Genomic DNA, 27,495 nt, shown 5'->3' with positions numbered 1-27,495 from the left:
ATTCAGGAGAAAGAGCCCTTGATGAAAATCTTGTGACATCATCCAAGATGAGTGAAAGAGGAGCTACCAAATAAAATGTTGAAGGAGTAGTCAGTAATGTAAGAGGTGATATGTTTGATTATGGATTTGTCACCTCTAACCTGGGCCCCTTATACTCCACCACACAATTTCAGAGGAAGTGTCCTTCAGTTCTGTGGCAGTGTTCATTAGGTTAATTTGTTTTTTCATAATTTATTGCTGAGGAAGGTTACTCCCAATATGGTTGGGTGTTTAAGGTTTCTGTGGGGACAGTACCCAGCTGAGATAAATAAATACAAAGTACCCAGCTGAGTGAATAAAGCTCCATCCTTCTCTGGTTGACAGTGGGACCCTGGGAGGTCAGAGCTGGGCTGTAGAGAGAGCACTGTGTCCCACAGAGGCTACACTAGTGAGCTGGGGCACTGGCATAACTCTGTTTCTCCTCGGCTGTGAAGTGCGTCCATATGCAGAGAGTCTGACCAATACATACACATGCTTTCAGGGCTGGACAAAAGAATAGGCAACTATAGGCCCATACCTATGGACCCAACTCCTGAAAGCATTTGGCTATATCAGAATCTCAACTTTCAGTAAAAAAGGGGTTTTTTTTAGCCCTCAAGGTTGTAGAGGTAACCCAAATCTGTACACAAACACCAGCTTTGAGTGTAGAATTGCCCATTTTTTCCCTCAATTGAATGTTAATTCAATCCCCTCCCCCCGCCAATTCCTGCAAGCTACCTCAGCAGAGGACTGTGTGTGTGACAGGAGGGGAAGACAGCAGCAGGCCTGGCCCACTGAAGTAGATACACCCTGGCTGCTAATGTAAGTACTTGGGCCACCCTTGCTTTTCTGGGGGCAAGAGAGTGATCCCAAATGCTGCAACTGCTATTCTCCAGAAGAGGGGGGGGGACCCTGATGCCATTCCTGCCGGGCAAAGAAAGGGACTCCATGATTCTGCTCTCATCTCTCTGTGGGAGCAGTGGACCTTATTCCACCACCACTTCAAGTGGGGGGTGGGGCTTTAGTGCAGGGGCAGAGCCATTGGGAACCTCCTGTCATAGTCTGGGTCCCTGGGCACACAATCTTAAACCAGGTCCACTACACTTTGCATCCCAAGCGGGATGGAGCTCTCCCTAGCACCTGCAACCCACCAACGTGGCCCTTGGCTGCCACTGTTCTCCCCTCAGGGGACACACCTCCAGAGATATGCAAGGAAGATCCTGATGAGCCAGGAGAGCTACTCTGCTTTCTGACTCTGTTATTTGCAAGAGGGGAGAATGTGTGTCCCCTTTGTAGCGAAAGCAGCACAGAAAGAGGAAGATGAAGCTGCAGCCACAACACAGCAGGACAGAAAATGCAAGATGTCAGGCATCTGGCTAGAGCAAAATGGCAGATTTCCCAGCCAAAACAGGGGAGTCTATGGTAGTCTGGCAAAATGCCAAATTCCATGAACACAGAATCATGGACTATACAAAGACTGTTCTTTCTATTGATCTTATTTCCTTACAAGACACCTACCCAAATTACCAATAAATTTGTATATCCTTTCTAGTACATATTGATCTTAAAGTTTGTTCACATACGTAAGAGTTACCAAAAACAGTTATGGTTCCTGGCTCCACAAGCTGTTACTGCCTACTTACATTGAAGGTATGCTTGAATACATCTCTAGATAACTATTTTGACAATGTGTTTTATTGACCAGAATCTCAGCTGTGAAACAAAACTGCCAAAGTTTGTATTTTTGACTTCTTGCTTAACTTTTTCCTACAGAGATCCAACTAGTTAGTGCCAGGCAAAATTCCTTATGTTACACAACACTGATGAAATACATTAATGTTCCTTCCTTAACAATACCATGTATTGAACCAGCCAAAGGATTACTTCAAATGGCAAATTTTAAACCTTTTGTTTCTACTTTCCCTAAAACAGTATATTTTTTGAAAAGTTTAAATTGTAAGTGTATAAACAAATTAGCTAATCCCCAGCTAACAGCCATAATGAAAGTAGCTAGCAGGCCAATAGCTAATATAATACTAGATGTTTGTGTAATTGATTATATGACATGGTAGATTAAAAAAAGTAAGAAAAAATAAAAATCAGTTTTAGTTTAAATTGGATTTTTAGTTAAATTGAAAACAGGTCTCTTTAAAAAATAAACATACTGACAATTAAAATTTGAAATTAATCATTTATGTGAAGGCCTAAACTCCTTATAATGAATTAAAATCATTTAGGGTACGTCTTCACTTACGGGAGGGTCCGGCGGCAGGCAATCGATGTTCTGGGATCGATTTATCGTGTCTGGTTAAGACGCGATAAATCGATCCCGGAAGTGCTCGCCGTCGACGCCGGTACTCCAGCTCGCCGAGAGGAGTACGCGGCATCGACGGGGGAGCCTTCCTGCCGCGTCTGGACCCGCGGTAAGTTCGGACTAAGGTACTTCGAATTCAGCTACGTTATTAACGTAGCTGAATTTGCGTACCTTAGTCCGAAGTGGGGGCTTAGTGGGGACCAGGCCTTAGATTAAATACTAAAAAATAAAATTAAGCAATTTGTATTTGCTGCCAAGCTTTAAAGAAAGTCAAACCACTGAACTGGTGGAAGTCACTGGCTAAGCAATTTGGAACCACAGTCTACTGATGCACTAAGCCAGCTTTTGATAGCAGTGGCCTCTTCTGCAAGTGCAGAGAGACCATATTCCTCATTTCAGTTTATTCAGAACTAGTTCAGTTCAATGATTAGTTCATTCAGAGTTAGGAAACCATCTGGGAGCTGAAAAAGCATGAAACTTCTTTTCCTCTTCCAATCTATGAATAAAAACTAAACATGAGAGGATGAGATTTACAAGTTCTATAACTCTGAAAGACATGGTGAACAGAATTAATCAGTTAAATTTACTAACTACAGATATTTCCTTTGTTTAATAAATTAGTTTGAAAGGCAAACCATGTTTTGATACATAAAAAATAGTGCATCCAGCATATTTACGGTAGATTTAATAAAATAATTAAATGCTGTTTTTGTGCATTTTAATCAATTTTGAACTTCCATCCAAATAGAGCTCAACACAAATCACAAAAATTCATCTAGTAAAGAATAAATGCATAAATCAAGAATCTGAATATAAATTAAGCTATATAATTGCTTAAATAAATGTGTATTGCTAGCAAAAAGAAACATCAAATTTAGTGTAAAGGCGATCTTTAGTTGCACATCAATGGTTACCAACCAATGAGAATCAACTTTTTGTTAGGAAAAGAACTAAAAAGTATGATTAAAACGAGCAAAACACGATTAAAATTGATTATTTAAATCATTATTAAAATCTGTGATTTAAATCCTTTGATTTAATCAATTCATGCTATTACATGAGCCTCATTCAAGCAAAGTGTTGGGCAACCTTGGAAGTCGATAAGGACGATAAGGCCACTGCGGAGAAACCAAATTAATCCTTTGCACTGGTCTTCACGGCTGAGGAGGTGAGGGAGATTCCTAAACATGAGCCATTCTTTTAAGGTACAAATCTGAGGAACTGTCCCAGATTGAGGTGTCATTAGAGGAGGTTTCAGAACAAATTGATAAACTAAACAGTAGTAAGTCACCAGGACTGGATGGTATTCACCCAAGAGTTTTGAAGGAACTCAAATGTGAAATTGCAGAACTACTAACTGTGGAAGTAACCTAATTGCTCCAGACGCGATCCCGGCAATTAGAGGCCTGTAAGCCTGACTTCAGGACTGGGCAAACTGTTTGAAACTATAGTAAAGAACAAAATTGTCAGATACGTAGATGAACAGAATTTGTTGGGGAAGAGTCAACATGGTTTTTGTAAAGGGAAATCATGCCTCACCGATCTACAACAATTCTTTGAGGGGGTCAACAAGCATGTGGACAAGGGGGATCCAGTGGATATAGTGTATTTAGATTTTCAGAAAGCCTTTGACAGGGTCCCTTCACCAAAGGCTCTTAAGCAAAGTAAGCTGTCATGGGATAAGAGGGAAGTTCCTCTCATGGATTGGTAACTGCTTAAAAGATAGGAAACAAAGGGTAGGAATAAATGGTCAGTTTTCAGAATGAAGAGCAGTAGGCAGTGGAGTCCCCCAGGGGTTTGTACTAGAACCAGTCCTATTCAACATATTCATAAATGATCTGGAAAAAGAGTAAACAGTCAGGTGATAAAATTTGCAGACGATACAAAACTACTCAAGATAGTTAAGTCCAAAGCAGACTGCGAAGAGCTACAAAAGGATCTGACAATACTGGGTAACTGGGCAACAAATTGGCAGATGAAATTCAATGTTGATAAATGCACAGTAATGCACATTGGAAAACATAATCCCAACTACATATAAAATGATGGGGTCTAAATTAGCTGTTACCACTCAAGAGAGATCTTGGAGTCATTGTGGATAGTTTTCTAAAAACGTCCACTCAATATGCAGCGGTAGTAAAAAAAGTTAACACAATGTTGGAAATGATTAAGAAAGGAATCGATAATAAGATAGAAAATATCATATTGCCCCTATATAAATCCATGGTACACCCACATCTTGAATACTGCATGCAGATGTAGTCGCCCCATCTCAAAAAAAGATATATTGGAATTGGAAAAGGTTCAGAAAAGGGCATCAAAAATTATTAGGGGTATGGAATGGCTGCCATATAAAGAGAGATTAAGAAAACTCGGACTTTTCAACTTGGAAAAGAGTCAACTAAGGAGGGATATGATAGAGGTCTATAAAATCATGACTGGTGTGGAGAAAGTAAATAAGGAAGTGTTATTTACTCTCTCATAACACAAGAACTAGGGGTCACCAAATGAAAGTAATAGGCAGCAGATTTAAAACAAACAAAAGGAAATATTTTTTTCCCCACACAAGGCAGTCAACCTGTGGAACTCCTTGCCAGAGGATGTTGTGAAGGCCAAGACTAGAACAGGGTTTAAAAAAAGTACTCGATAAGTTCATGTAGGATAGGTTCATCAACGGCTATTAGCCAGGATGGGCAGGGATGGTGTCCGTAGCCTCTGTTTGCCAGAATCTGGAAATGGGCGACAGAGGATGGATCACTTGATGATTACCTGTTCTGTTCAATTCATCTGGGGCACCTGGAACTGGCCACTGCTGAAAGACGAGATACTGGGCTTGATGGACCAGAGGATACTTTGATCTGACCCAGTATGGCTGTTCTTATCAGTGAACAACAGCTTTCAAGAAGAGAGCTATATAAATGTGTGTTTCAAAAATCCTGTGCAGAAAGACATGCGAACTAGAGAGATCAATCACATCAGCCACTACTAAAATACAACCACCTCTGGGGCGATGTATACATTTGGTGTAACACCACAATGCATAGTAGTTTAAAAAAAAAAAAAAAAAAATCAGTAAAACACCCATACAAATTTAGTCAAATTCAACCATGGAAGAAATTTAAGTAGAGAGAATGTAACTGTCTAAATTGGAATTTGGCCAGATTAAGAGTAGAGGTTCTGCTACCAGTAAAGGTCCAAATACTCCTTTCATGATCACAAGTGGTCAGGACCTCCGTTCTCTAGTTTTGTGAAACATGTCACTTCCATCAACATAATAGTCCCTCTACCTCTAGCTCAATACGGACAGCAAATAATGCCATCTACTGAATCATCTACACCATTTCCTATAGCCTTAAATTGTTCCTTGGTGGTCTTCCATGCATTCCAATTCAGTTGAACCTATGATATCCTATAGAATCACAGTAATTAGATTTTTTTTAAATTAAAATCATAGGGGATGAAACTCATAGTTCCTGCATATCCCCCCTTGCACGTTGTTCGACAACAGTGGTGCGCAAACTCTTACAGTTGTACCCCCCGCTTACCAGTAAGGGCATCCGTCCATGCCCCCTTCCATTACAGCACAGCTAAGGCTTCCTCAGCAGCAGAACTTGGGCTGAAAGCAGAGTTGGGGGCAGAACTGGAGATGGGGTAGGAGCTGGGGCTTGAGATGGAGCTGGCCTGGGGACGGAGAGGGAATGAGGGCAGAGATGGTCTATGGGCGGAACTGCGCCTGAAGGCACAGTGGGGCTGAAAGCATGGTGATCCCTCCCTGGCACACGTGGGGGCTGGCCTGGGCCTCACTGTTTGCCCCCCACCCCGAACATTCATCTGTGTCCTCCTTGAGGGGCATGCCCCACAATTTGGGGACCACTGTTCTAGAAGCATGAGGTGGCAATCATGGTGGTAGGGTCAAACAGCTGCTGTAAACTGAATGGAAATCTTGAAACCTATGCAGCCCACCCCCTCCTGCTGGTATCAAAGTTGCAAGGGAGTCTGGAGCACTTTCTCTGCTCAGACATTTTACTAACAGCCAGGAGGCGGCACAAACATGCTCTGAACCCCTACACAAGCCTGTGGAGACTAAGGAGAGAGCACTTACCCAGGGAGCGCATCACTGACTGAGATGGAAAGTTTTTGAGACAAAGAACCCTTGTTACTATTTTGGCATCATATGACGGAGCCATACAAATGATGGGTAGGTAGTGGGCTGAACTATGCAGAAGAATGGTTTTCATGTTAGGTCAACCCACCCAAAAAGCAGCTCCACAACTGAGAGGAGCCTTAAGAGGCTACTTAACTGCAGTGTAAACTTTAGGGCTCGGGCTGGAGTCTGGGCTTTAGGACTGTAACCCCTTAGGCTGAGCCCCACGAGCATGAGTCAGTTGGCATGGGCCAGCCATGGGAGTCTAATTGCAGTGTAGACATACCCAATGGGTCTTACAGCTCAGACAGTTTTTGCTGTAATTATTTCCTTTTAAAAAGATAATTAAAAAGGCAATCAAAATACCTGTTGCAACTTTTCATTCTCCTCCATGTATTTTCTGGCAGCTTCATTAGTATTTGCTACTTGAATTTCCATAGCTACCTGAATTCCCAACTCTTTTGCCAACTGAGTAATAAGGGTGACAGTACGTCTCAGTACACTGAGGAAGAAACAGTGAGAATTTAAGCATTATTACTTTTTCTAATAGGATTCTTTGCTTTCTGTTAAGATTTATTTTAGATGTAAAGGTGAACAAAATACTTCTATAAATACATTTAAGAGAGACTGTTTAGGATCTTAAATTAATAGGACACATGCATAAGCTTAATGTTGACAAATAGTTAAAATTAGAACTTGGAAAAGTGAAAAACCTTTCAGGACCTGAATTCCAGTTCTGAGTGTCACCTGTTCCAAAGGATAACATTACACATATTTAAAAAGTGGGGGAGGGACCTCCATTGCTTACAAGGTTGAAGGTGCTTGTACTGTTATTTAATGTCATAGGAGAAACAGAACCATGAACTCAAGATTCAGGTGCTAAGATATTATGGCAATAAACATGGTATAAGAACCTTTGTAGGAGGCAAGGGTAAAAGCACTTTTCAATTTCATTTTAAAATGTATTTGTAATTTTTGCATATTACTTTCTATGCATTCTATTGATGATTTTGGATCTAAAACATTTGTTTTGTATTAACAAGTAATAAAATACAAAAACACACGTACACAAAAGTGTGAGAAAGTCTGAGAGTTTTTCATTTTATAGCGATGATTACTCCCAAGATATCCAAATATGACAGCTCCCCATAATTCTGACCAGGAACACACACCAATTTCACCTCCCAACCAATGCTTCAAGAGAACACTTGAGTCCAAGTGGTATAATTCAGGTTCTCAAAGATCCTCTTTATTCTGAACACACACAAACTTCCACTTCATTTTGATGCATCTTTCTCTCCTTACATTACCAGAGCCTTTCGGCAATACATTACTGGTTCAGTTAAAGCCCAAGGCAGCAGTGAGCGAAAATTATTTTTGTAAGATGGCTGCCTGGATTCACAAATCCAAGTGGTTGCCTCATCCTTGTTCTGGGGAGAAGCATTAACAGACCTGTTAACCTTCTAGGCCTGGTCTACACTACACAGTTAGGTCGACTGAAGACAGCTTACATCGATCTAATGAAGTTTGTGTCTACACTACCACGTCCATTCTGCTGATGTAACTCGCCTGCTACATTGACTTAACTACTCCATCTCCGCAGGAGGCATAGTGCTTAAATCAATGTTATTAGGTCGACGAAGAGGCAGCGTAGACAGTGCCTTGCTTATGTCCACTTTATTGGCCTCCAGGAGGTATCCCACAATACTCCGCTGTGACTGCTCTGGTGAACGTTTTCAACTTTGTTGCTCAATAGCCAGGTACACAAGAAACAGCACCTCTCCTGTTAAAGCACCAAGAACTTTAGAATTCCATTTCCTGTCTGTTCAGTGTGAAGAGCTCACCAACCAAGTGGATCATGGCGATTCAACGTCCCAAACACGCTCCAGCCCGGAGTACACAGGAGGTGGTGGATCTTATTGGTCTGTGTGAAGAAGCTGTAGAGGTACAGCTCTGATCCAGCCGTAGAAATGTAGACACCTACAAAAAGACTGCAGGTGGCACAGGGGACCAGTCATTCTGGTTTTGCAGCACAGACATGCCACTTCTACAACGAGCTACATGTGATTCCCAGCGACGACCCCACAACCCCAAAGAGCAGCGTAGATACCTGAGGAGTCGGAGTCCCGGGCCACCACAGGCAACACTGAGGTGGTCTTGGACTAGGATAAGGAAAAGGAGAATGGGAGACAAGTGAGCAGGGGATCCATTCTCCAGACTGCCAGGAGCTGTTTGAAACCCAGGAACAATCCAGCCAGTCACAGAACAGCATTGTGGCCAAGTTTGATGCCGGGAAAGGCATCTCTGGTGAGTATTCAACTCCAACTAATATTTTGGGGTCATGTTCTTATACTCTGTTTAATTTTTTTTTTAAATGATGAGGTACAGTGGCTATCTGCTTCTCAGTGGCTGCACCAGCTAGGCAGAGGGAGCCCCATGGAAAAAGCGGTTTATGTGCAGAGGGATGGCCTGGGAATCCTCCATAGAGATCTCCAGGAAAGTTTCACAGAGGTACTCTGCAATCTGTTGCAGAAGGTTTCTGGGGAGGGCTGCCTTATTTCTTCCACCATAGTAGGACAGTTTCCCACACCACTCCAATATTAATTCTGCTGGCATCATTGCAGCATCTGTTCCCTTGCCGCCTCTACTACCCTCAGGAGGGTGATATCAGCTAAGGTTACCTAGGGGAGACAGTGGCAGTTTTCATTTCAATTGCTCAGACTTCGAATAATAGAGCATGTAATTCCCCCATTATGCTTTTTTCTGGGAGATACTGGGAGGGGTCGCTGCTTTAGCTCCGTGGGGGGAGAGAGCAGCAAATGCAACGGCTCTCCCTGCAGTTCCCTGCTGCTTCTCCCCACGGATGCAGCTCCCCGTTTGCCAGCTCCAGCAGCTGCAATGCAGGGAGGGGGCCTGGCGGCACCAGGTGACCAAGCAGGTCCAGCAAGCCCTGGCAAAAATCTGGGGACCACGTGACTATGTGCCCCTCTCCACGCAATGCCCCTGGCTTCTGCTGAATAGGGGAGGGTGTCTCAGGCTTTCACCCCCGCAGTAGGTGCCTACTGGAGCCCAGGGCTTAGTACAGAGGCCAAGGACTGAATCATGGACGATTAACCATCCTTTCATCCTTAGATGTGGTCCCTCAAAGGCAGGGTAGAAGCAAGACGGGGGAATGAGACTGTGCTATTGTGACTTGTGTTATATCTGTTCTACAGGTTAAAATAAGAGTTTTCATTTAAAAAGAAAATATTTCAATCTATAGGGTTATCAATCTAGCAACAATTGTGGAAGCTTTCATAACCACCTTGGAGGAGGGTCTCTCACCCAAGATCTCTCTGAGGTACTGGTCTTTTTACCAGGACCTTCTCCGGACCCGGAAGCTCTGCAAAGAAGTGCATTGTGGCCGCTGTGGAGGGAGAAGAGGCAAGCTCTTCCTCAAGCCCCTGCTGCACAACTCATCTTCATGCATAGGTGAATATGGCTCCCCCGGTGCGCTGGAGGACCAGCTTGACTAATGTCATCAGAATCAGACTTCCTGGAATGTGGTCGGTGGGACTGGTGGATCCAACGGTGCTTGCCCAGTGCATGGGGCTGTCCATCCCTTGTGTCCTCTAGATGCTTCAGGAGGTGAAGGCTGCTTTGCCTCCTGCCTCTCTTGCTTATCTCAAATGGGTGCTGTGAGAAGGTTCTCCATGCCCATCACTTTCCCAGGACTGTTCAGACCTCAAAAATTGGGCCTCTCCCTCACCTCCATGCCCCACTTGAGTAGGCTGAATGATATCCAGGTAATCCACCTCTGAACAGTGCCTCGAGAACAGCTTATGCTCCACACCATCCATTTCCTCACTATCATGTCTCACCTCAATACAATGTGGTCAGACCTTTTACCCCCTGCAGAGGGTGAGGTTCCCACTGCAGCAGCTTTTATTCCACCTTGATTCCATGATCCACTGAGGACATAATCTGGGGGCTCCTCCATGGAGCAGTGAGCACAGGCATTCTGCTGGCACAGTTCACGGAACCCAATATTTGTCCCCAGCGAGACCCTAGAGCATGCCTACTTCCGCAGCACCAGGTTGCAGCCTCTTTTCTGGCTCCTCCACAACCTCCTGCTGAGATTCTGGCTGCACCTTTCTCCACATCTTTTCCTTTATTAATTCCCAAGTCTATGACCCAATGATGTAACAGGACCTTTTAGTCAACCTCCTACTGGCACTGGCCAAGAGACATACATCAGTCCAGGAAGAAGCAACTTGACAAAGAGGTTCTCTGTAACTGTGATGCCTACTTTTGGTACCTATTTGTCTCAGGTATTTGGGCAGAGTTCCTCTCGGTGGCATATGCCAACTCCTTTGACTGCTTTATTGAGTAGTGGGCACTGAGTAGAGGGTTCACGACTCAATGTCCCCAACTGTTGCCTTTGTTTTAAACCAAGGACACGCACTCCTGCTCTTTTCATTATTTGTCCCATGAAATTAGTTGATCCTTGGTCCTATGGCCCCCTCCCTTGATTGAGTGGATGGGTCTTTAATTCTAGGTAGGCTCTGCCCATCTTTCCTTAACATAAATGGGCTAGCTACTTTGTTAACACAAACATTCACTTAGAAATTTACACTGATCTGTTATTAGTTGCATAAATCACTTAAACCTGCTGAAAAGGATATAGTGATTAGCCATCTCTCAAAAAGTGCTCAATAGCCAAGCATATGCTGTGGAGGCTGGGAATATTGCTCTTAAGGATCCACGCTCTTGCTGAGCTTCAGTGAAACAGTCAAGTTAGATTTGAGCCTAGGTTCTCAATACCAACATGCTCGCTACTAGGATTATTTTAATGGTGCTGTAACTTATTTACTGCAAATCTGCAGTTAAAAAAATACTCTTAACGGACAAATTCCAAGAAGGAAATCAACAGTTATAGAAGTCGGAGATGAAAAAACTAGGTTATCTAGTCCCATCTCACTGCAAGTCCAAGTTTGTTCCCTAAAATACATTTTCTATTATCCTATCTAGTATAGATTTAAAGTCTCAAAATTGGGCTCCTACAACTTCCCCATAGAAACACCTGCTGCCAAATAACCTCCTGACTGAGATGTTTCTCCTAACAGTCACACCAAATTTTCCTTTTCTAATTGTAGCTGTGTACATTACATTCAGTAATCCCTTTAGCATTTATACTATCTTAGCCAAGCAATCCATATTTATCTCTTTCAACCTTTTCTTACAAATTTGCCCATCCAGCTTTCTGATCTTTTTGTTACTGCCTTGTACAGTATTTATTGTATGAGAGACACTGTCCACAAATTGGAATAGCAAATTTTACACTTACAGCCAGAGAAACAGGGAGAATCCTGAGATGTAAAGGTTTCTTTGTGACCTAAAAAGTTTCATCTGAATATGATCATAGGCATTGGGGTTGATATTTGCAGCCTTTTCAGTCCCTTGTGCAGTTGAGTATTTCTTCACTTCTCTAATAGCATCTGAAAACAAAAACAAAAATTGTTTTGTCTTTTTTTTTTTTTTTCACGGTGTGTGTGGCACAGTGTATTAGGCTACTATATAAGACTGAGAACTCTAGAAATATATGCTGTCTCCTCAGTCCACAGAATGGGCAAATCCCTGTAGTGGCAGTACCAACTTCAACGGCCCTTGAAATGTGCCTGACCCACCTCAAGGAATCATTCTGGGGTGATTAGGTAGTTCAGTCACCATGCTATATCACTGTCCTCTGTCTAGATACAATAGTGCCAGCTATGATGGTGTCTTTTGACATATGTACCTACCCATTAGGAACTGGATCAAGGCAAAAAATCATTCCACAAACCCTATCAGAGACTCATCAGATGGTAATGACTTTTGACACCTTCAACTCAGACCAGATTCCAGTTGCTTAGCTAGCAGTGAGAAGACCAAAAGTAGATCTCCCTCCCATTCCCTAAGGATTTCTCTTGCTAAGTAGTGTTGCATATATGGTTTAAATTAAGATTTGATCAGACAGAAGCAATGTTTATATTTCCTTTACACTGTAACTATGAAAAAAGTATTTACTGGAACTCAATCAAACATAATGAAGTTTATTCACATTCACTAATGTATAAAAAAATCCTTTCAGATGAATTGTGCTATTGTAAATAGTGTCTAAATACAGTATGGGCAAAGTACATTATTTTACCATCTTTCCCTACAAAACTTTTTCTTAAGTGGCCAACAGCCTTGGCTGCAATCAGCAGCATCTGAAACTAAGATCTGGTCTATACTAGAAAATTAGATCGACCCAGCTCCGTCGCTCAGGGGTGTGAAAAATACACACCACTGAGTGATTTAGTTAAGCTGACCTAAATCCCCTTGTAGCCAGTGCTTGGTTGAGGAGGACTTCTTCCGTTGACCTAGCTACTGCCTAGAGGGGAGGTGGATTACTGATACCGATGGGAGAACCCTTCCCATCATCAGAGGTAGTGTCTACAGTAAATCATTGCAGTTGTGCTGATGTGGCATTTCAAGTGTACATAAGCATTAAGCCAGGTTGGGCTAAATTAATATTGGAATAGGAGACCTCCCAGGAGCACATAGACATTGCAGGGGATGATGTTGGCAATTCGGCAAGTCACATTCTTTCCTCCAATCCATTATTGAACCAGTTCCCCCATCATCATCATATGTGATGATTTACTGCTGGATTTGCCATATTTTGGAGACCAAACTTGGGGTCATCATAAAACCCACTTTTTGAAAGAGTAAGGTATTAATCCTAGTTTCCCAGATAGATTCCAAGCATCAAATTCTGGTTACCTAAAATATCACTTCAAGGTAAAGGTACCTTTCACTTCCTGTCCTAAACTCTGAAGTATCAATACTGTGTTATTAATCTACTGCTGCATTCCACCTTAGAGCAAAGCAACTGCATGTCACTACATACAAGCTTCCATTATAATAACCTTCTTTTTCTACATGCACATAACTCGTAAGAAGTTCTGCAGTTAAACTTCATACTGAATAGATCAAACAAATTTCCATCCTTTTATGTCATGGGAATGTTCAGGCCTTGCCTTAAGACAGCTGAATTATGGTTTCACAAGGATACCCCATATTTAATTTCAGCTCAAATCTGCTTTTCCTTAACAAAAAATGTTTGACCAGAATTCACTCACGATCTTTCCAGTTGGAGCTCAGGGAGGAAAATAAAAATCTACCACTTTTATATTTTCTTTTCTATTTTTTCTATTGTAGTGACATTCTCCATAATATTTAGCTAAGGTTTCTGGAGGTCTTCTAGAACAGGCACTTAAATATTATTTATATTTTAGATGTCTGTACTTGCATTACTACAAGTTAGTTTATTAAAAAGAACATTTTCCAGTCTAGTTTGCTTTTTGATATTTATGAAGTTTACTTCTTGCATTTCTTTCATTCACCACAGACTAGTCAATTTCACTTTGTTTAAAGTAATTTAGAATTTAAATAACATTTTTCATCTCAAAGTATTTTACTAACTTATCTCCTCTCCTTCTCATGCAAAAGAATCACTTCCATCACCAAAGACAGTACACCGTATGTTCATCAGCACACAGAAACCCTGCACAGTTATTTGTGACAGAAGTAAAATGAATTTAGCCAGGCAGATGTTACCCAAGCTCAAATTTCACTAGACTTCGATGCTATTCTAAGGTTCCAATGTTCTTTTCCCCCTCAAAACCAGCTGTGGCCAGCACCTCAGTTTTATGCCTCATCTGAGAAAAAGCACCTCCAATAGAACGCTGCCTTTTCCCCATCGTTCTGGGACAATGTCAACCCACAGAAAGAGTGCCACCTACTGAAGCATCTTCCTACCAGCACTTAAGCATTCCTTGGAAATCTACCATCCAATTACTTACTTATCTTAATCATATTTGGCTTGTAATTTCTGATGGGATGGCAACAAGAAGTGGTCTGGCTGAAGTTCCATTTGTTCTCTTGCGTCATCACAAGACTGTATTATTGTGTATGTGTTACTAAGTCTGCACACACAAGTTTAAATGCCCCCCCTCCAAAAGAGTGTTTGAACTGAAATTTAAAGAATATCAAAAATGTTTCTAGTCACGTTAAGTTCGTACTCTTCCTGTTTATCTATTGCCCATGGACCCCGTGTACCCTTTAAGAAATTTTCAACACACAAGAAGAAAGATTTACTACTTACCAAGAAACAAAACAATCAGTAGAACGATTATTGTTAGGAATGCCTTATTCCAATAATTTGCTATTTTATTCCATAGTGGAATCATAAAGATCTTCTGCCATCTGTAAAATAACATTGTGTTAATCACCCAAACATTGAACATTAGAAGATAACCACCTTACACAAGAGTTTGTCAATACTTTTAATTCATAATAACCAATCAAGATCTAGTAACAACTCTTTCAACTGCAATATAATTTAATAGTGTTAAGCTAACTACAACTTTGCTTACAAGCCAATTTAACTTCTCTTCAACCAAAATAGAAAATGTTAGACAAACTGTGTTTATTCATATTGAAAAAAAATCTGTCACAATACTAGCTATTTTCCAACTGTACATTCTTTTGCCTACAAACTTAGCTTTACTACTTGTATGCTCTACACCCATTACAGAATAGAGAACTTCAGGGGAAAATGCATAATCCATAGCGTGCCATTTAATTTTTAGCTACCTGCAAATAGTCTTTTCAAGTGAGTTAGGAAAAAGCTATCTGTAAAGCATAAAATCTTCACATTAAAATGAAGTAAACTGACAAAAAATAGTGGCTATAACTCACTATGCCAGAGTGATTCCTTTCCAGAGGGCATATCTTTTAACAATGGAAAAAAAAAAAAAAAAAAAAAAAAGCTCCCCACCTCATTGAGCAATTCCCTACTACACTGGGCACCGTGTTCTTCCTTAAAAATGAAGAGATGTATGGGTTTACATTTTAGGGGAGGGAGTTAACATCTCTGATCAAGAGTAAAGATATACACACTATGGAAGCCAGTCTCCAGAAAATGGAACCCCCCCGCAAAAACAAAAACAAACAAACAAAAAACCAGTGGTCTTGGATGATGAATGTCATTGCTTTGTTTTATTTAGTCATTCAACATTAATGGAAGATCTGCAAAAACTTCAGATTTGCAAAACAAAAAGTACAACAGAAGAAGTCTGGAATGTTTAAATGAACTGCAAACCAGTAAGAGAGAAACTGGAAGACAGAAGACCCTATTTTTTGCTGGTGTAAACTGGCATAGCTCTGATTTCAAGGGAGCTATGCTCCAATTTACATTACTACATTATTTGGCCCAAATCTACTAGTGGTTTATCATCTGAGAATTATTCAATGTTTGAGCCAGAAGGGTTTCATCAAAAAATAATTATGATCCACAAATATTTTTAAAATTTGTATTTTGTTAGGTTGTGTGTGTTCTGTTGGTTTGCAGCTTACCAAGGACTTGATCCAAATCCTGTTGAAAGTAATGGGAAGTCTCTTCATCAATCCTCAGATGAAGGATTAAAAAAATTGTGTGCAATATTATCCAAATAAATATCATATAAATATAACAAATTTCCATTATATGCAGAAGATGCTCAGAAATTGTGCTAATTTAAAACAATTGATTTAAGGCAGATTTGTGGTTCTTAAAGGAGAGAATCATAGAATCCTATGATTTGATCAGGGGGTTGGACTAGATGATCTCCTGAGGTCCCTTCCAACCCTGATATTCTATGATTTATTAGGAAGAAACTTCTATGCATTTGATTCCTCAAAAGCAGCTGGTACTGACCACTGGTGAAACAGGAATTGGACGAGATGGACCACTGATCTGATCCAATATGGCAATTCCTCTGTTATGGGTCACTTGGCAGTGTGGTTCCATCCGTCCAGATATTTGTATTTTGGTATTTTTAATATACTCACCAGACAGGAAGTTTTGCTTATTATCAGAATTTTAATATCTGTCCATTAACCCAAATAAGCACAGTCACACAGGAGCGCTGCTTGAACAGACAAGTGAGGGCATGGCTTCACTAGCAATGTTAAAGCAGTGAGCTCTCCCAGCGCTGTAAAAAACAAAACAAAAAAACACCTCCACGAGGGGAGTAGCTACCAGCACTGGGAGCGCGGCTCCCGGCACTGGTGCACTATCTACACTGGAACTTTACAGCGCTGAAACTTGCAGTGCTCAGCTCGGAGCAAAAAAGTTGCAGTGCTGTAAAGTGCCAGTGTAGACAAGACCTGAGTAACTGAAACTTTCAAGAACAATAGGACCACTTCCTTGCTTCAACTGTACCTGCTTTAACTGCTGTGACAGACTCAGCTCACAAGACCATCTAGAAGTGCTTCGCTTGAAAGTGCTACAACTTGAAAGCCACTGCCTTAAGGTATTGTCACAAGTGCTAAATGTAGTCTTTGATCCAGCAAGATTACCACGACAGTTTTGTTAACAAGATAATTAAACATGTAATTTAAATCAAAAGGATTTTGTTCTTTCAGAATAACATTTTAAGAGACCTGAATGCTGTAAATCAACTTCAGAGCTAGCACAAAATAAACTGGACACTAGAAGAGCCCAATATATCCCATTATTATGGCACAAATGAGCCAGAGTATATCATCAAGCATCATGTTTAACATTTGAATGAATACTGGGACCTAGTAGTATTGTGGGTTAATGAATTATTCATCAACTGTGAAGACAATTGAAATCCTAGTTACAGCATAAATGAAACTGGGTTTAATGTTTTCATTGTAATTCACACTGAATATCTGCATACATCATAAAACCAGATATTCTTATTCAACCTGTAATGACACCCATACAGCAGCTTTCCTCTACAGATTATCACTATAGTTTAGTTTAACTTTCAGAATACCTTTTTCAGTTATGCACAGCTTTCCTAAATTTATTTGGGCTGAAATTCTCCATAGGCTGCTATGTCTCAGACCTATTAGACTCTCGGGCAGAGGTGGGAGAGAAGTAGTCCAGGACTGGTGGTACATATAGGCAACCATTTTAATGCATATGCCATAGGTTGTTAGGACATCCCTTTGGGATGAGGATGGGCCTCTCTCTCATCCCAGACATCCTTAACTGGCTGTAGACATTGCTGTAATACCAGTTTGGAGTGTGCGGTGCAACCCTCTGGCTGTAAGTCTTAAAGAGGAAGCTCTCCCTCCCCCTGCTTCTGGGCATAATAGCAGTCCAAAACAAAAGAGGTAAACAAAATAATCCTGCAAGTCACAAGACAGTCTGGGTTCACCCGACTGTTTTTTCAAAAGGCAAAAAGTCTCTGCGAAGGGGGCTAGGTTCCTAACCTCCTAAGTGCCTCAGGGGCCCAGGCTGAGGGTCCTGCACTTTAAAAAATAAAAATAAAAGCAAAGATGGCCTCTCCATCCCTCCAGAGGGTCCAGGCAACAAGTATTTTAGCTGCTCTCTCCTGTGACAGGCCTAAACCTGAGGAGTCAACTGTAAAATGAATTCCTGTGAAAAATAAGGAGTGAAGAGGACTGGCCCTCGGAACAACTGTTTTTTCAGGGTATTAAAAGTCTTTTAACAGTTGTCCTTCTGGTGGACTTTCTTTGGACTACCACCTTTTATTAGGTCCATCAGAGGGGCCCCCCCGATAGTGGTAAAAGCCAGGGACAAATCACCCAGCTAGTTCAAGAAAGCATCTTACCTCTTTCTTTGTTTAGAGAACGGGATATGCTGACAATACTTGCACTATGATAATCAGTGGCTCGGGTTGGCTTCCTCCCTCATTATAACCCAAGTAACTAACTTCTTGATTGGCCAGATTGGCCAGGAGCCCTCCCCCCTCAGCCAGCAACTGAAAAACAGCTCATACTTGCTGCACATGATCGTCTCAGTTGTTGCTATAAATATTGTTCAAATGCAATGACATACTGCTGATGAGGTCTGAGAACCTTGTCCATTAAATGTTGCGGCTGCTCCATGCAAGCCAAAAAGCACCATCAGGAAGTGGAAGATCTTGAAGGGTATCAAGAAGGCTGTTTTTTCTTGTGATTCAGCAGCAAAGAGGATCTGCCTTTTGTAAAATCTACTGTAGTGAGGTATTTGGGAGCTCCTAAATGTTGCAACAGCTCATCCACTTGTGGCATAGGGTATGTTGTCTTGATATGGTGGTGTATTAGTCAATTCCATCTGGGTGCAGTGGAGAATACATTGCAGAAGGCCTCACCGAGATGTAAAACCCAGGCTCTTTGTTTAGGAGACTGGCACCCATCTGTACTTGTGCAGGCTCTTGGTGAATGGGTGTTTGAAACCCCAGTTTGGGTTCTGGTAGGTGAGAAGAGTTAAACATCCCTTCCCTGGTTTTCCAAGGCTTCCACAGGTTCACATGGGAAATACTGTTTTTTTCCCCCTCCTGCCAGGCAGGCAGACTTTGTTGTCCACAAGGTCAACTGAAAAACCACTTCAAAAGGCACTTGCCATCTGGCTAGCACTATGGATTCCATACTAAGGAGTAGCAAAAGTACTCATTATCCAGGTTGGAAGGTCAGGAGGCATGCACCCTGGTTATGTTTGTTCTTGCAAGCTCCCCCTCTCCCTCCCCCCCCCTCCCGACAGGTTTTCACAAGCAAAAACTCCCAGACTCTAGGCACTCCCTGACATGGAGAACATACTGGGCCATATCATCTGGCCATGCTGTTCCCAGCTCTCATATAGAAGGTCTAATATTCCTCGAGGCTGTCACCCATATAAACAGATCAAAGGGAGAGAATGCAGTGGAACCTTCCAGTTACCTCCCTTATGACAAACAAGAAGGGAGGAAGTAATTGGTCCCAATGCTTGGGATCAGAGGATAGAAATTGTTTTTTAGCATCACTTTAATGATTTTGTTGAATCTCTCAACTAATCCATCTGTTTGTTGATGGCAGACATAAGTCTTTGTAGACTTGATCTTCAATAAGGAGCATAACTCCTGCATTAACTGGGATGTGAAGTTGGTCCCTTGATTGGTCAGTATTTTGGGGGGGATCCTTGCTCAAAGTTCCATGGCAACTGCTGTTGCTTTTGTGTAGTCTAGTGGGGATGGGCAGGATCACAAGCAAGTGTTCATATCCCACCACACTTTTCTCTAGGAGGTCTACAATATCAGTCTTGATTTGCCTTAAGGGAGTTTTGATCGGGGGAATGAGATCAAAGGGGCCTTTGGGATGCTCTTTGGGGTAGTTAATGGGTACTATGGACAAGAGGCCCAGTATTCTCTGAGCTAATGGTGGTCACTGGTCCAGCAGGAATGAGTCAATACAGAGACTGGGAGAAAACCTTGTCCAAAGTGCCCAGCAGATAGGATGTCATGAGCTAGCTGTAGGAGTGCCCAGTTGTATAACGGAGGTACCAATAACTGGGTCTTTACCTCCTCAGTCTGTTTATTGCATTCGACTTGCTAGAGGCATACTTCACAGATTATGAAATGGGACCACTGCCTCGGACATCAAAATTTCATCATTCATAGCAGGAATTTGATCGTAAGCCCTACTCGGTGTAGGATTCCCCCTGTCCCCCATTCACAGACTAAATCTGCATCACGAGTCAGGGCTTCCAATTCTGGCAACAGTCATCCACTGGCTACTGCCTGTTTGCATCCTGGATGGGTGTCCAGTGGGCTTCAAACTCCTCTCCTAGAGATCCTCTGCTTCTCTAACTCAACTAGTCCTACCAGTCCAGAACCAATCCCAGGTGTTGAGACTGTGTCAGTGGTTGCGGTCTCTGGTTTTCCTATCTTGTGGATAATTTCCCGAAAGTACCACCAATCCCAGCCAGTGGCAGACCAGCGTTGAGGATATAGCCACCGGGAGGGTATCCGTATGTCGACCCATAGTCTTCTGGAGTAGGCCGTCACATCCCCATATATGCACTGGAGGAAGATGGTTGGGGTAAAAGGGACTCCAGGTGAGACTAAGGGAATCTGTACCAAGTTCTGGCCACATCCTGAGTCCAACAGACCTTGCACTTTTGTCCTCCTGATCCGTTATTTTGGTGGGTCCTTACTTCTATGCTATTCTCTGCTGTCCATACCTCGGCATACTCTTACTCCAAAAGGGGGCATTCTCTTGGGTTCCTAGCTGCCCACACAAGAAACAGGTTGGCATGCTATGGTGTGAGCTCATTCTCTTGATCAAAGTCAACCCTGCCTGTTGTAGGGGTCTGGCATTTAAATCCGTACTTAGTCTCAGTAGCTGGGACAGGTACCAACTGCTCTGGTTAAGTTTTGTCCAGTCCGTTCCTCGCCTGTCGCTGTGAATTGCTCAGAGTTGGGGTGAGGAGGTGTCATCTTAACTGAAAGGGAGCATACTTGACATCTTCTGCTGATCAGGGACATCTCCTGACTGGGCTTCACATCAGACTGGTCAGCTTTCTAGCCCCAGAATGTCCTTCCCCCAAATCCCTGGAGGTTCCTCAGCAGCCATCAAGTTTTCCTTCACCTCAGTTAAAGACCCTGGGTGGTCCCCCAGTGGGGATTATTCATATGAACTGCTCAACCACTATTAACTTGTCCACTTGAGCTCCAATTTGCTCCTCTGGCTGCAACCACCGCCAGCAAATGGCCCTTCAATTTCTGAGCCATCCCCTGTGGCCATGCTCCCCGCAGATATGTTTCTGACTGGAAGCAGCAGCTCTCTCTCTCTTCACTAATATAGAAAAAGTCCATCATGGCAGCCTTAACCAGTGTATAATTCTGTGCAGCCACTGAATCAAGCTCTTGGTAGTCTGCCTGTGCTGGGCAGGGTCCAATGCTCTGGAGGCATTGGGAGGCCACTGCCATCTGCTCTAAAGTGGACATCACAGAAATCTTTCTTGACATCAGGACCCATTTCAGTCAACTTCATATGTAACAGTGGCAGCACTGGCCCTGGGCTCACAGCCAACTGCTGGACTCCCGGCTGCCCCATCAGTCACTATTGTACCAAGTTTTGTTGCAGGTCTTCTGCTTAGTCACCATCTCTCATAGCAGCTGATATTGTTGGCTCATCTGCAGCTGTTGCTGGGCACCCAACTGTTGCAATAACTGCTGAAGGAGCTGTTGTTACTGAGTTGCCTGTTGTTGCTGGCTCTCCCTCAGCCACCTGCACCACTGCTCTGGACCCATGCTGCTTGGGTTCTCTATCTCTCATGTGCATGGGCTTTCAATCTCCCCCAGTTTACCCTTGTGTCAGATTTAGGAAGTGAATGCCCACATTCTCCACCATGTCATAGATTGTATTTCTAAGACATCCCTTTGGGGTGAGGGTGGGCACCTCTCTTGTCCCAGACATCCTTCTCTGGCTGTAGGCATTGATGTACTGCCTATTTGGAGTGTGAGGTGGAGCCCTCTGGCTGTTAGTCTTAGGCTAGGTCTACACTACCCGCCTGAATTGGCGGGTAGAAATCGACCTCTCAGGGATCGATTTATCGCGTCCCATTGGGACGCGACAATCGATCCCCGAATCGACGCTCTTACTCCACCAACGGAGGTGGGAGTAAGCGCTGTCGACAGGAAGCCACAGAGGTTGATTTTGCCGCCGTCCCTACAGCGGGGTAAGTCAGCTGCAATACGTCGAATTCAGCTACGCTATTCACGTAGCTGAATTTGCGTATCTTAAATCGACCCCCTCCCCCCCCCCCCCCCGTAGTGTAGATGTAGCCTTAGCGAGGCAGCTTCCCCTTCCTTCTGGGCATAACAGCAATCTCTGCAAAGGGAGCTGGATTCCTAACCTTGAGTGCATTAGGGGCCCAGGCCGCATGCTCTGTGATTTGATGTACACAGTGTAAATCCAAACTGAACAAGATCTAGATAGATAGATAGAGTAAAGATGGTCCCTCCACCTCCCCAGAGGGTCCAAGCAGCTGAAGCTCTTTAGCAGCTCTGCTGGTAAGCAGTCCCTGCTCCAAGGGGTTTGGGTGATCGGTGTTCCCATTGTGTTTCTCTAAGAGTGCCATCCTGTACTGTGTTTGGCTCCTCCCTTTGAAGGAGCTCCTCTCCAGGTTTGAGGGGCCTCACAGGGGCACTGGCTTTGGGCTGACTGTGCCCACAGGATCTCTTTAACCCCTTCCCCACTGGCCTCCCACCACTGCATAGTACTGGCAACTCTATACCTGACAGTTTCTTAATCACCTAAGCAATGAATTTGACCTTTTCCCCTCCAAAAAGTTTCAGAGAGGAGAAAATAAAACTATCTTCAGAGAGTCTTCCAAGCCTAAGGATAAACATCCCTCTTTTCTTTCATTCATCCTCAAAGCCTTACCCAAAAGACATTGAATTCAGTTCCTGTCTGAGCCAGAATGATGAAAGTCACTTCTTTTCCCATACGTGGAGCATGTTGCCTTCACAATATTTCCAAGGCTCAAACCTCCCTGCTAGCAAAGGTTTGTGCCCAAATATCTTGATCTTTGGTACCCTGCAACCTGCTAAAAAGCCTACTCACACAATGTGATCGGTGACAAATACATTTAGAAATAAATATAGCTGTCTGAAATGGTACCATTATCAGAACAAGCACAGGACATGCAGTTGTTTTCCAGAACTCAGGCAGTAATGACAATACTTCTGTTGGCAGACGTGATGCCACAGGACCCACCCATGCTAAAGGAGAAACACCTATCTGGCTAATGAACACAGTGTAAATCCAAACTGAACAAGATCTAAAGTTGTGCATGGGTGGGTGGAAGCTAAATGAGGCACAGATCTATCAAAGTTTTGGGAGACCCCCCTCAAGGAAGACTTCTGCCTCAAGCTTCCACCTCGCTCAGAGAAAAGCTCTTCCCTACTAGCCCAGCCCCTCACATCCCTATAAAGAAACTCTTCCTCCCAGCCCCCTAGAATAGATTCCTTTTCCCTCCAACTCCCAAGTCTTTGATCTTCCTGCCAAATTATACAGTTCGGCTCACTCCAGCCACTAGGCAGCCACTCAGCAGCAATCCAATCACCTGTCCAGCATGCTTCCATTTGTACTGTCTCGTACTTCACTGCTTTGTCTCAGGGAGTAATCTGTGAGGCCTGACTCTCATAGATTCTGCTTCAGGGCCTGCTCCAAAGCTGACTGAAGCCAATGAGAGCCTTTCCATTGACTTCAGTGGACTGTGGAACAGGCCCTTAATCAGCTCTTGGAGTTGTGAAGAAATAGGGATTTAGGAGTCATCTCTTCCTTTAGGCAGAAGAAAAGGAAGTTAGAATGCTCAGGGACTGGGCAAGAAACCCCTCTGGATGGCTGTGGCTACATACTCAGGGCAGCAAGTGAAAAAATTAATTGTATTGTATAACTACAGTTACTATAATTTCAGGAAGTGCAATTCAGATCAAAATGAAGAGATCACATGGGATCTACAGTATCTCTCTAAAATCGTAAGGGAGGCATTCCGATACAACGTCAAAGGGAATACAAAACTTTACACTAGCTATAAATCCTAAAATAAATGTCACAACTCTAATTGCATGAATGGTGCCACTAGAATTAATCTTATTTTGACAATTCTAAATTTGATTTGACATTAGAATAAAAAAATTAATCTAAATATATTTTATGCCAACCCATAACATTTCCACTTGTAAGGTCTACCATAGGTTGAGAACCATTTCAGCATTCCAACCTAGTGGAGATCAGGTATAGTGTCAATTCTCCATGCTAGATGTTCAGAGGGTGTGGGGGAAATGGGATGTCCCATTCCACTCTGAAGTATCAACTATGAGTGGATGTATACACAGCAGCAACAACAGATGCCGTGTGGAAGTGTTGTTAAGCAGGTGGGGGAGTGGCTCTCTAAAGAGCTGAACTTTTTTAATACAGAAACTAACAAGATGACAAGTTCAAACCCCAGAAAGTAGTTGAGTATTTTAAGAATAGGACAGGAAAAGTCATGCTCCTGCTCAGGTTACTATAAGAAGGCCAGAAATTAATTAGTGGGAAAAGTTACCTTCTTCATTCTGATGATGTGAGCTGGGGTCTAAGGCCGCAGAAAAGAAAACACATTTCATAGAAGATTACGTTATAATCTGAGGCAATAGTAAGTTTTCTACAAAATGTTAAGGTTTAATCCTCTAGCAACATTTTTGGAGCTAATAGGGCTCTCCCACACAGGGGAAAATATAAATTTACATGATCAAAGGTAAGCAGCGGTATGAGAGAAAGTTGTTTTAAGAAAATTAGGTAAGGAAGGAGGTACTTTGCATAAAGAGGGTGGCTGGTTTACTTCCCTTTCAGCTTCTCCCCTTACTAAAGGTTGGGGGAAATTAGTTTTAAAACACTTGTATATTGGCCTGTTTCTGGGGCTAACACCAATTTCTTTGGTTCTCATATAAGCTTAAAGGTGCCTCTCTTACTGCTCTGTTAAATTCCATACATCAAGCAGGAGAATTCTTTACTTTTGGAAGAATCTTCACAAATTGCACCTAGTCAACACTGAAAAGCAGGAGTGCTTTATATTTCCTTCCATTCCCAATGCCTGGTGCACGGTAGCACCAAGGAAAATAGCTACTGATTCACCTCTGATTTTTCAGATTCCTCTGAAAAGAGGCTGCTGCCTATTTATCCACTAATAACTTAATATGAAAAAAGCAACAGAGTCCTGTGGCACCTTATAGACTAACAGAGATATTGGAGCATAACCTTTTGTGGGTGAATACCCACTTCGTCAGATGAAACATCCACGAAAGCTTATGCTCCAATAAGTCTGTTAGTCTAGAAGGTGCCACAGGACTCTGTTGCTTTTTACAGTTCCAGACTAACACAGCTACCCCTCTGATGCTTAGTATGAAAAAACCCATACATTCTCCTCTAAACTGAGCATTCAGAAAATAAAATTAAATGGACTGACTTTCCTCTTATTGAAACAGAAAGTGAGAGAGGAGGGCACACTAGAATTATGACTAGAAATAAATAATTATTAGCAACTGGTGTGGAAAAAACAGTTCTGGCCATGATTTTCAAAAATAGATGCCTAAAGTTAAGCTCCTTGGTGTGGGATTAGGCACCTAAATAAGCGGCCTGATGTTCAAGAGTGTTAAGCATAGGGTGACCAGACAGCAAGTGTGAAAAACTGGGACGGGAGTGAAGGAGTAATGGGTGTCTATAGAAGAAAATTACCCAAATATCGGGACTGTCCCTATAAAACAGGGACATCTGGTAACCCTAGTTAAGCACCAAGTAGCTCCTATTGAATTCAGTTCTCAACCAGCCCCAAATGTGGAAATGAAAATATACCTGAACCTCAACGTTAGGTGTGTTACAACAGCAATATGTAAATAAAAACCTTATAAGATGTCTTAACACAAGGCCATTTAGTGTACAGTGGATCCCTACCTTAGTGGAGAAATAAACGGTACACAGAGCAGTAAAATCACTCCTATTTCAGTATACAGAAAGGTTGCAACTGCTGTCCACTGAAAAGTCATCTTCTCCCTAGACGGCCTGCAGGGGAGGACAGAGCAGTCACTGCAAGTTGGCTTTGAGGCACGCAGGATAAATCCCGCAATGAGCAGAGCTCAGGCTGAGCCAAGCTTCTCCATTTCAAGTTAAAGCGGATATTTAAGGCCCAAACGCTCCCCCCATCCCCGGGAGGGGCCTCAAGTTGGGGGACTGGGTAAAGGACGAGGATTTTAAGTAACTTAGCCGAGAAGGCGCGCAAGCCTCCCCCTCCGAGGAGCTCGGGCGGCCTCGAGGCTGCACGAACAGCCTCCCCTCCCGCCAGGGCCAGGGCACTGGATTGCGGGCAGCCGCCCAGCGCGCCGCGCTACGAGGGGAATAACGCCCGGGCCCTGCTGGCGGCTCCTTCATCTCGGGGGTCGGCTGAGACCCCCCCCCCCGTTCCCAAGACAACGCTACTGCACAGGGATCCCCCCACCCCTTCCCCGGCCAACGCCTCTGCCAAGCGCCAGGAAACGCCGCCGCTACCGGCCTGGGCAAGCTCCGGAGCAAGGAGCTCGGCTCACCCGGGGGAAGCGGGGCCTGCCCAGGCTGCTGGGATGTGCGGCCGAGGCAGGGCGGGGGGCTGGCATGGAGCGAGGAGGTGTCAGGCTCTCACTGACTCACACGGAACAAAATCCTCCCTCGCGCCTCGGGGCAGCCGCGGAAACCTGCTCCAGCCCCCCGAGCGTGAGGCGGCCGGGCCTGACTGAGGCGGGGCTGACTAGCGACGCCTTGGCCTCCGCACCCGCTGACTGACGCCTGAGGCGGGGCAGCCGGGCTCGGTCACAGCCTCCCCGCCCAATGGGAGGCTGGGGCGGGGCCCCTAGGCCTGAGGGAGTCGGGGGCAGCGATGCATAAGGGGAGGCGCCTCCTTCTGCCCAATGAGCGAGCTTTGGGAGGGGCCGGGAGCACAACGGAGTTCTGCCCCCCCAATGTACATGGAGCCACCTTACCCCTGCCGTGACTGGCCCTGGTTACCTTCCCAAGTCCCTGCTGGCTCTGCCCTCCCGCAGCTTCTGGCTTTTCTCCCGCCTCCAGACCCCTGTTGTCTCTGGCCACTGACAGCAGCAGTCGCTGGGTCTGGCAAAAGAGGCCACTTCTGCTGCATGCCCAAGTCAGGATCCCTTCCCACCTTTACTTCTACGGTTGCCAACCCTCCAGGATTGGCCTGGAGTCTCCCAGAATTGATATCGTTTTCCTGGTGACTATTTAAAGCAATCCAGAAGATTTGAATAGGATATTTTAAGAAAATGGCATTATATCATGGTGGGGAGGGGATCTTCCGGAATAGCTTCAGTCAGAGTTGTCAAGCCTATTTACCTCTGGCTCTTCCAAAATTGGCTCCTCCAGGAGGACCCCACCCCATAGGAACTCCAAAGGATGGGATGGGGGCAGAACAATAATACTGAGCATGTTTAAAGCATGTTCACAGCACCGTAGACATAGGCGCTGTTAAAGTTGCCGAACGTTTCCCCTTACATGACCCTGTTTACAGTTGCAGATAACTGTGCCAATCTTTAACCATTTGGGCTGGAATTTCTCATGTTGGGTCCTCCCCACAACCATTTCAGATTTGGGGACAACTTATACCTTCAAGTCAGTGGCACTGCTATGCGTACCCGCATGGCCTCAC

At 43.6% G+C, this 27,495-nt stretch overlaps 1 protein-coding gene across 3 annotated transcripts in view; it reads right to left on the bottom strand.

Annotated features, from left to right (window-relative positions):
• BCAP29 (B cell receptor associated protein 29) overlaps positions 1 to 26,625 on the bottom strand; it is a 53,467-nt gene extending 26,842 nt beyond the window's left edge. The window contains exons 1-5 of one of the 3 annotated variants that reach the window (XM_054018713.1): positions 26,487 to 26,625; positions 25,758 to 25,865; positions 14,647 to 14,747; positions 11,803 to 11,953; positions 6,843 to 6,978 (exon numbers count right to left, since the gene is read on the bottom strand). In XM_054018713.1, coding sequence (XP_053874688.1) covers positions 6,843 to 6,978; positions 11,803 to 11,953; positions 14,647 to 14,747; positions 25,758 to 25,849 — 480 coding nt within the window. In that variant the 5' untranslated portion in view covers positions 25,850 to 25,865; positions 26,487 to 26,625. The other 2 variants (XM_054018705.1, XM_054018695.1) reach the window with 2 other exon arrangements.
• Between the last annotated feature and the right edge of the window lie 870 nt (positions 26,626 to 27,495).

This window comes from Malaclemys terrapin, chromosome 1, assembly GCF_027887155.1.
Source record: "Malaclemys terrapin pileata isolate rMalTer1 chromosome 1, rMalTer1.hap1, whole genome shotgun sequence".
Lineage (NCBI taxonomy): Eukaryota > Metazoa > Chordata > Testudines > Emydidae > Malaclemys > Malaclemys terrapin.
The sequence above is the reverse complement of the archived record's forward strand: the minus strand, read 5'-3'. Positions and strand labels throughout refer to the sequence as shown.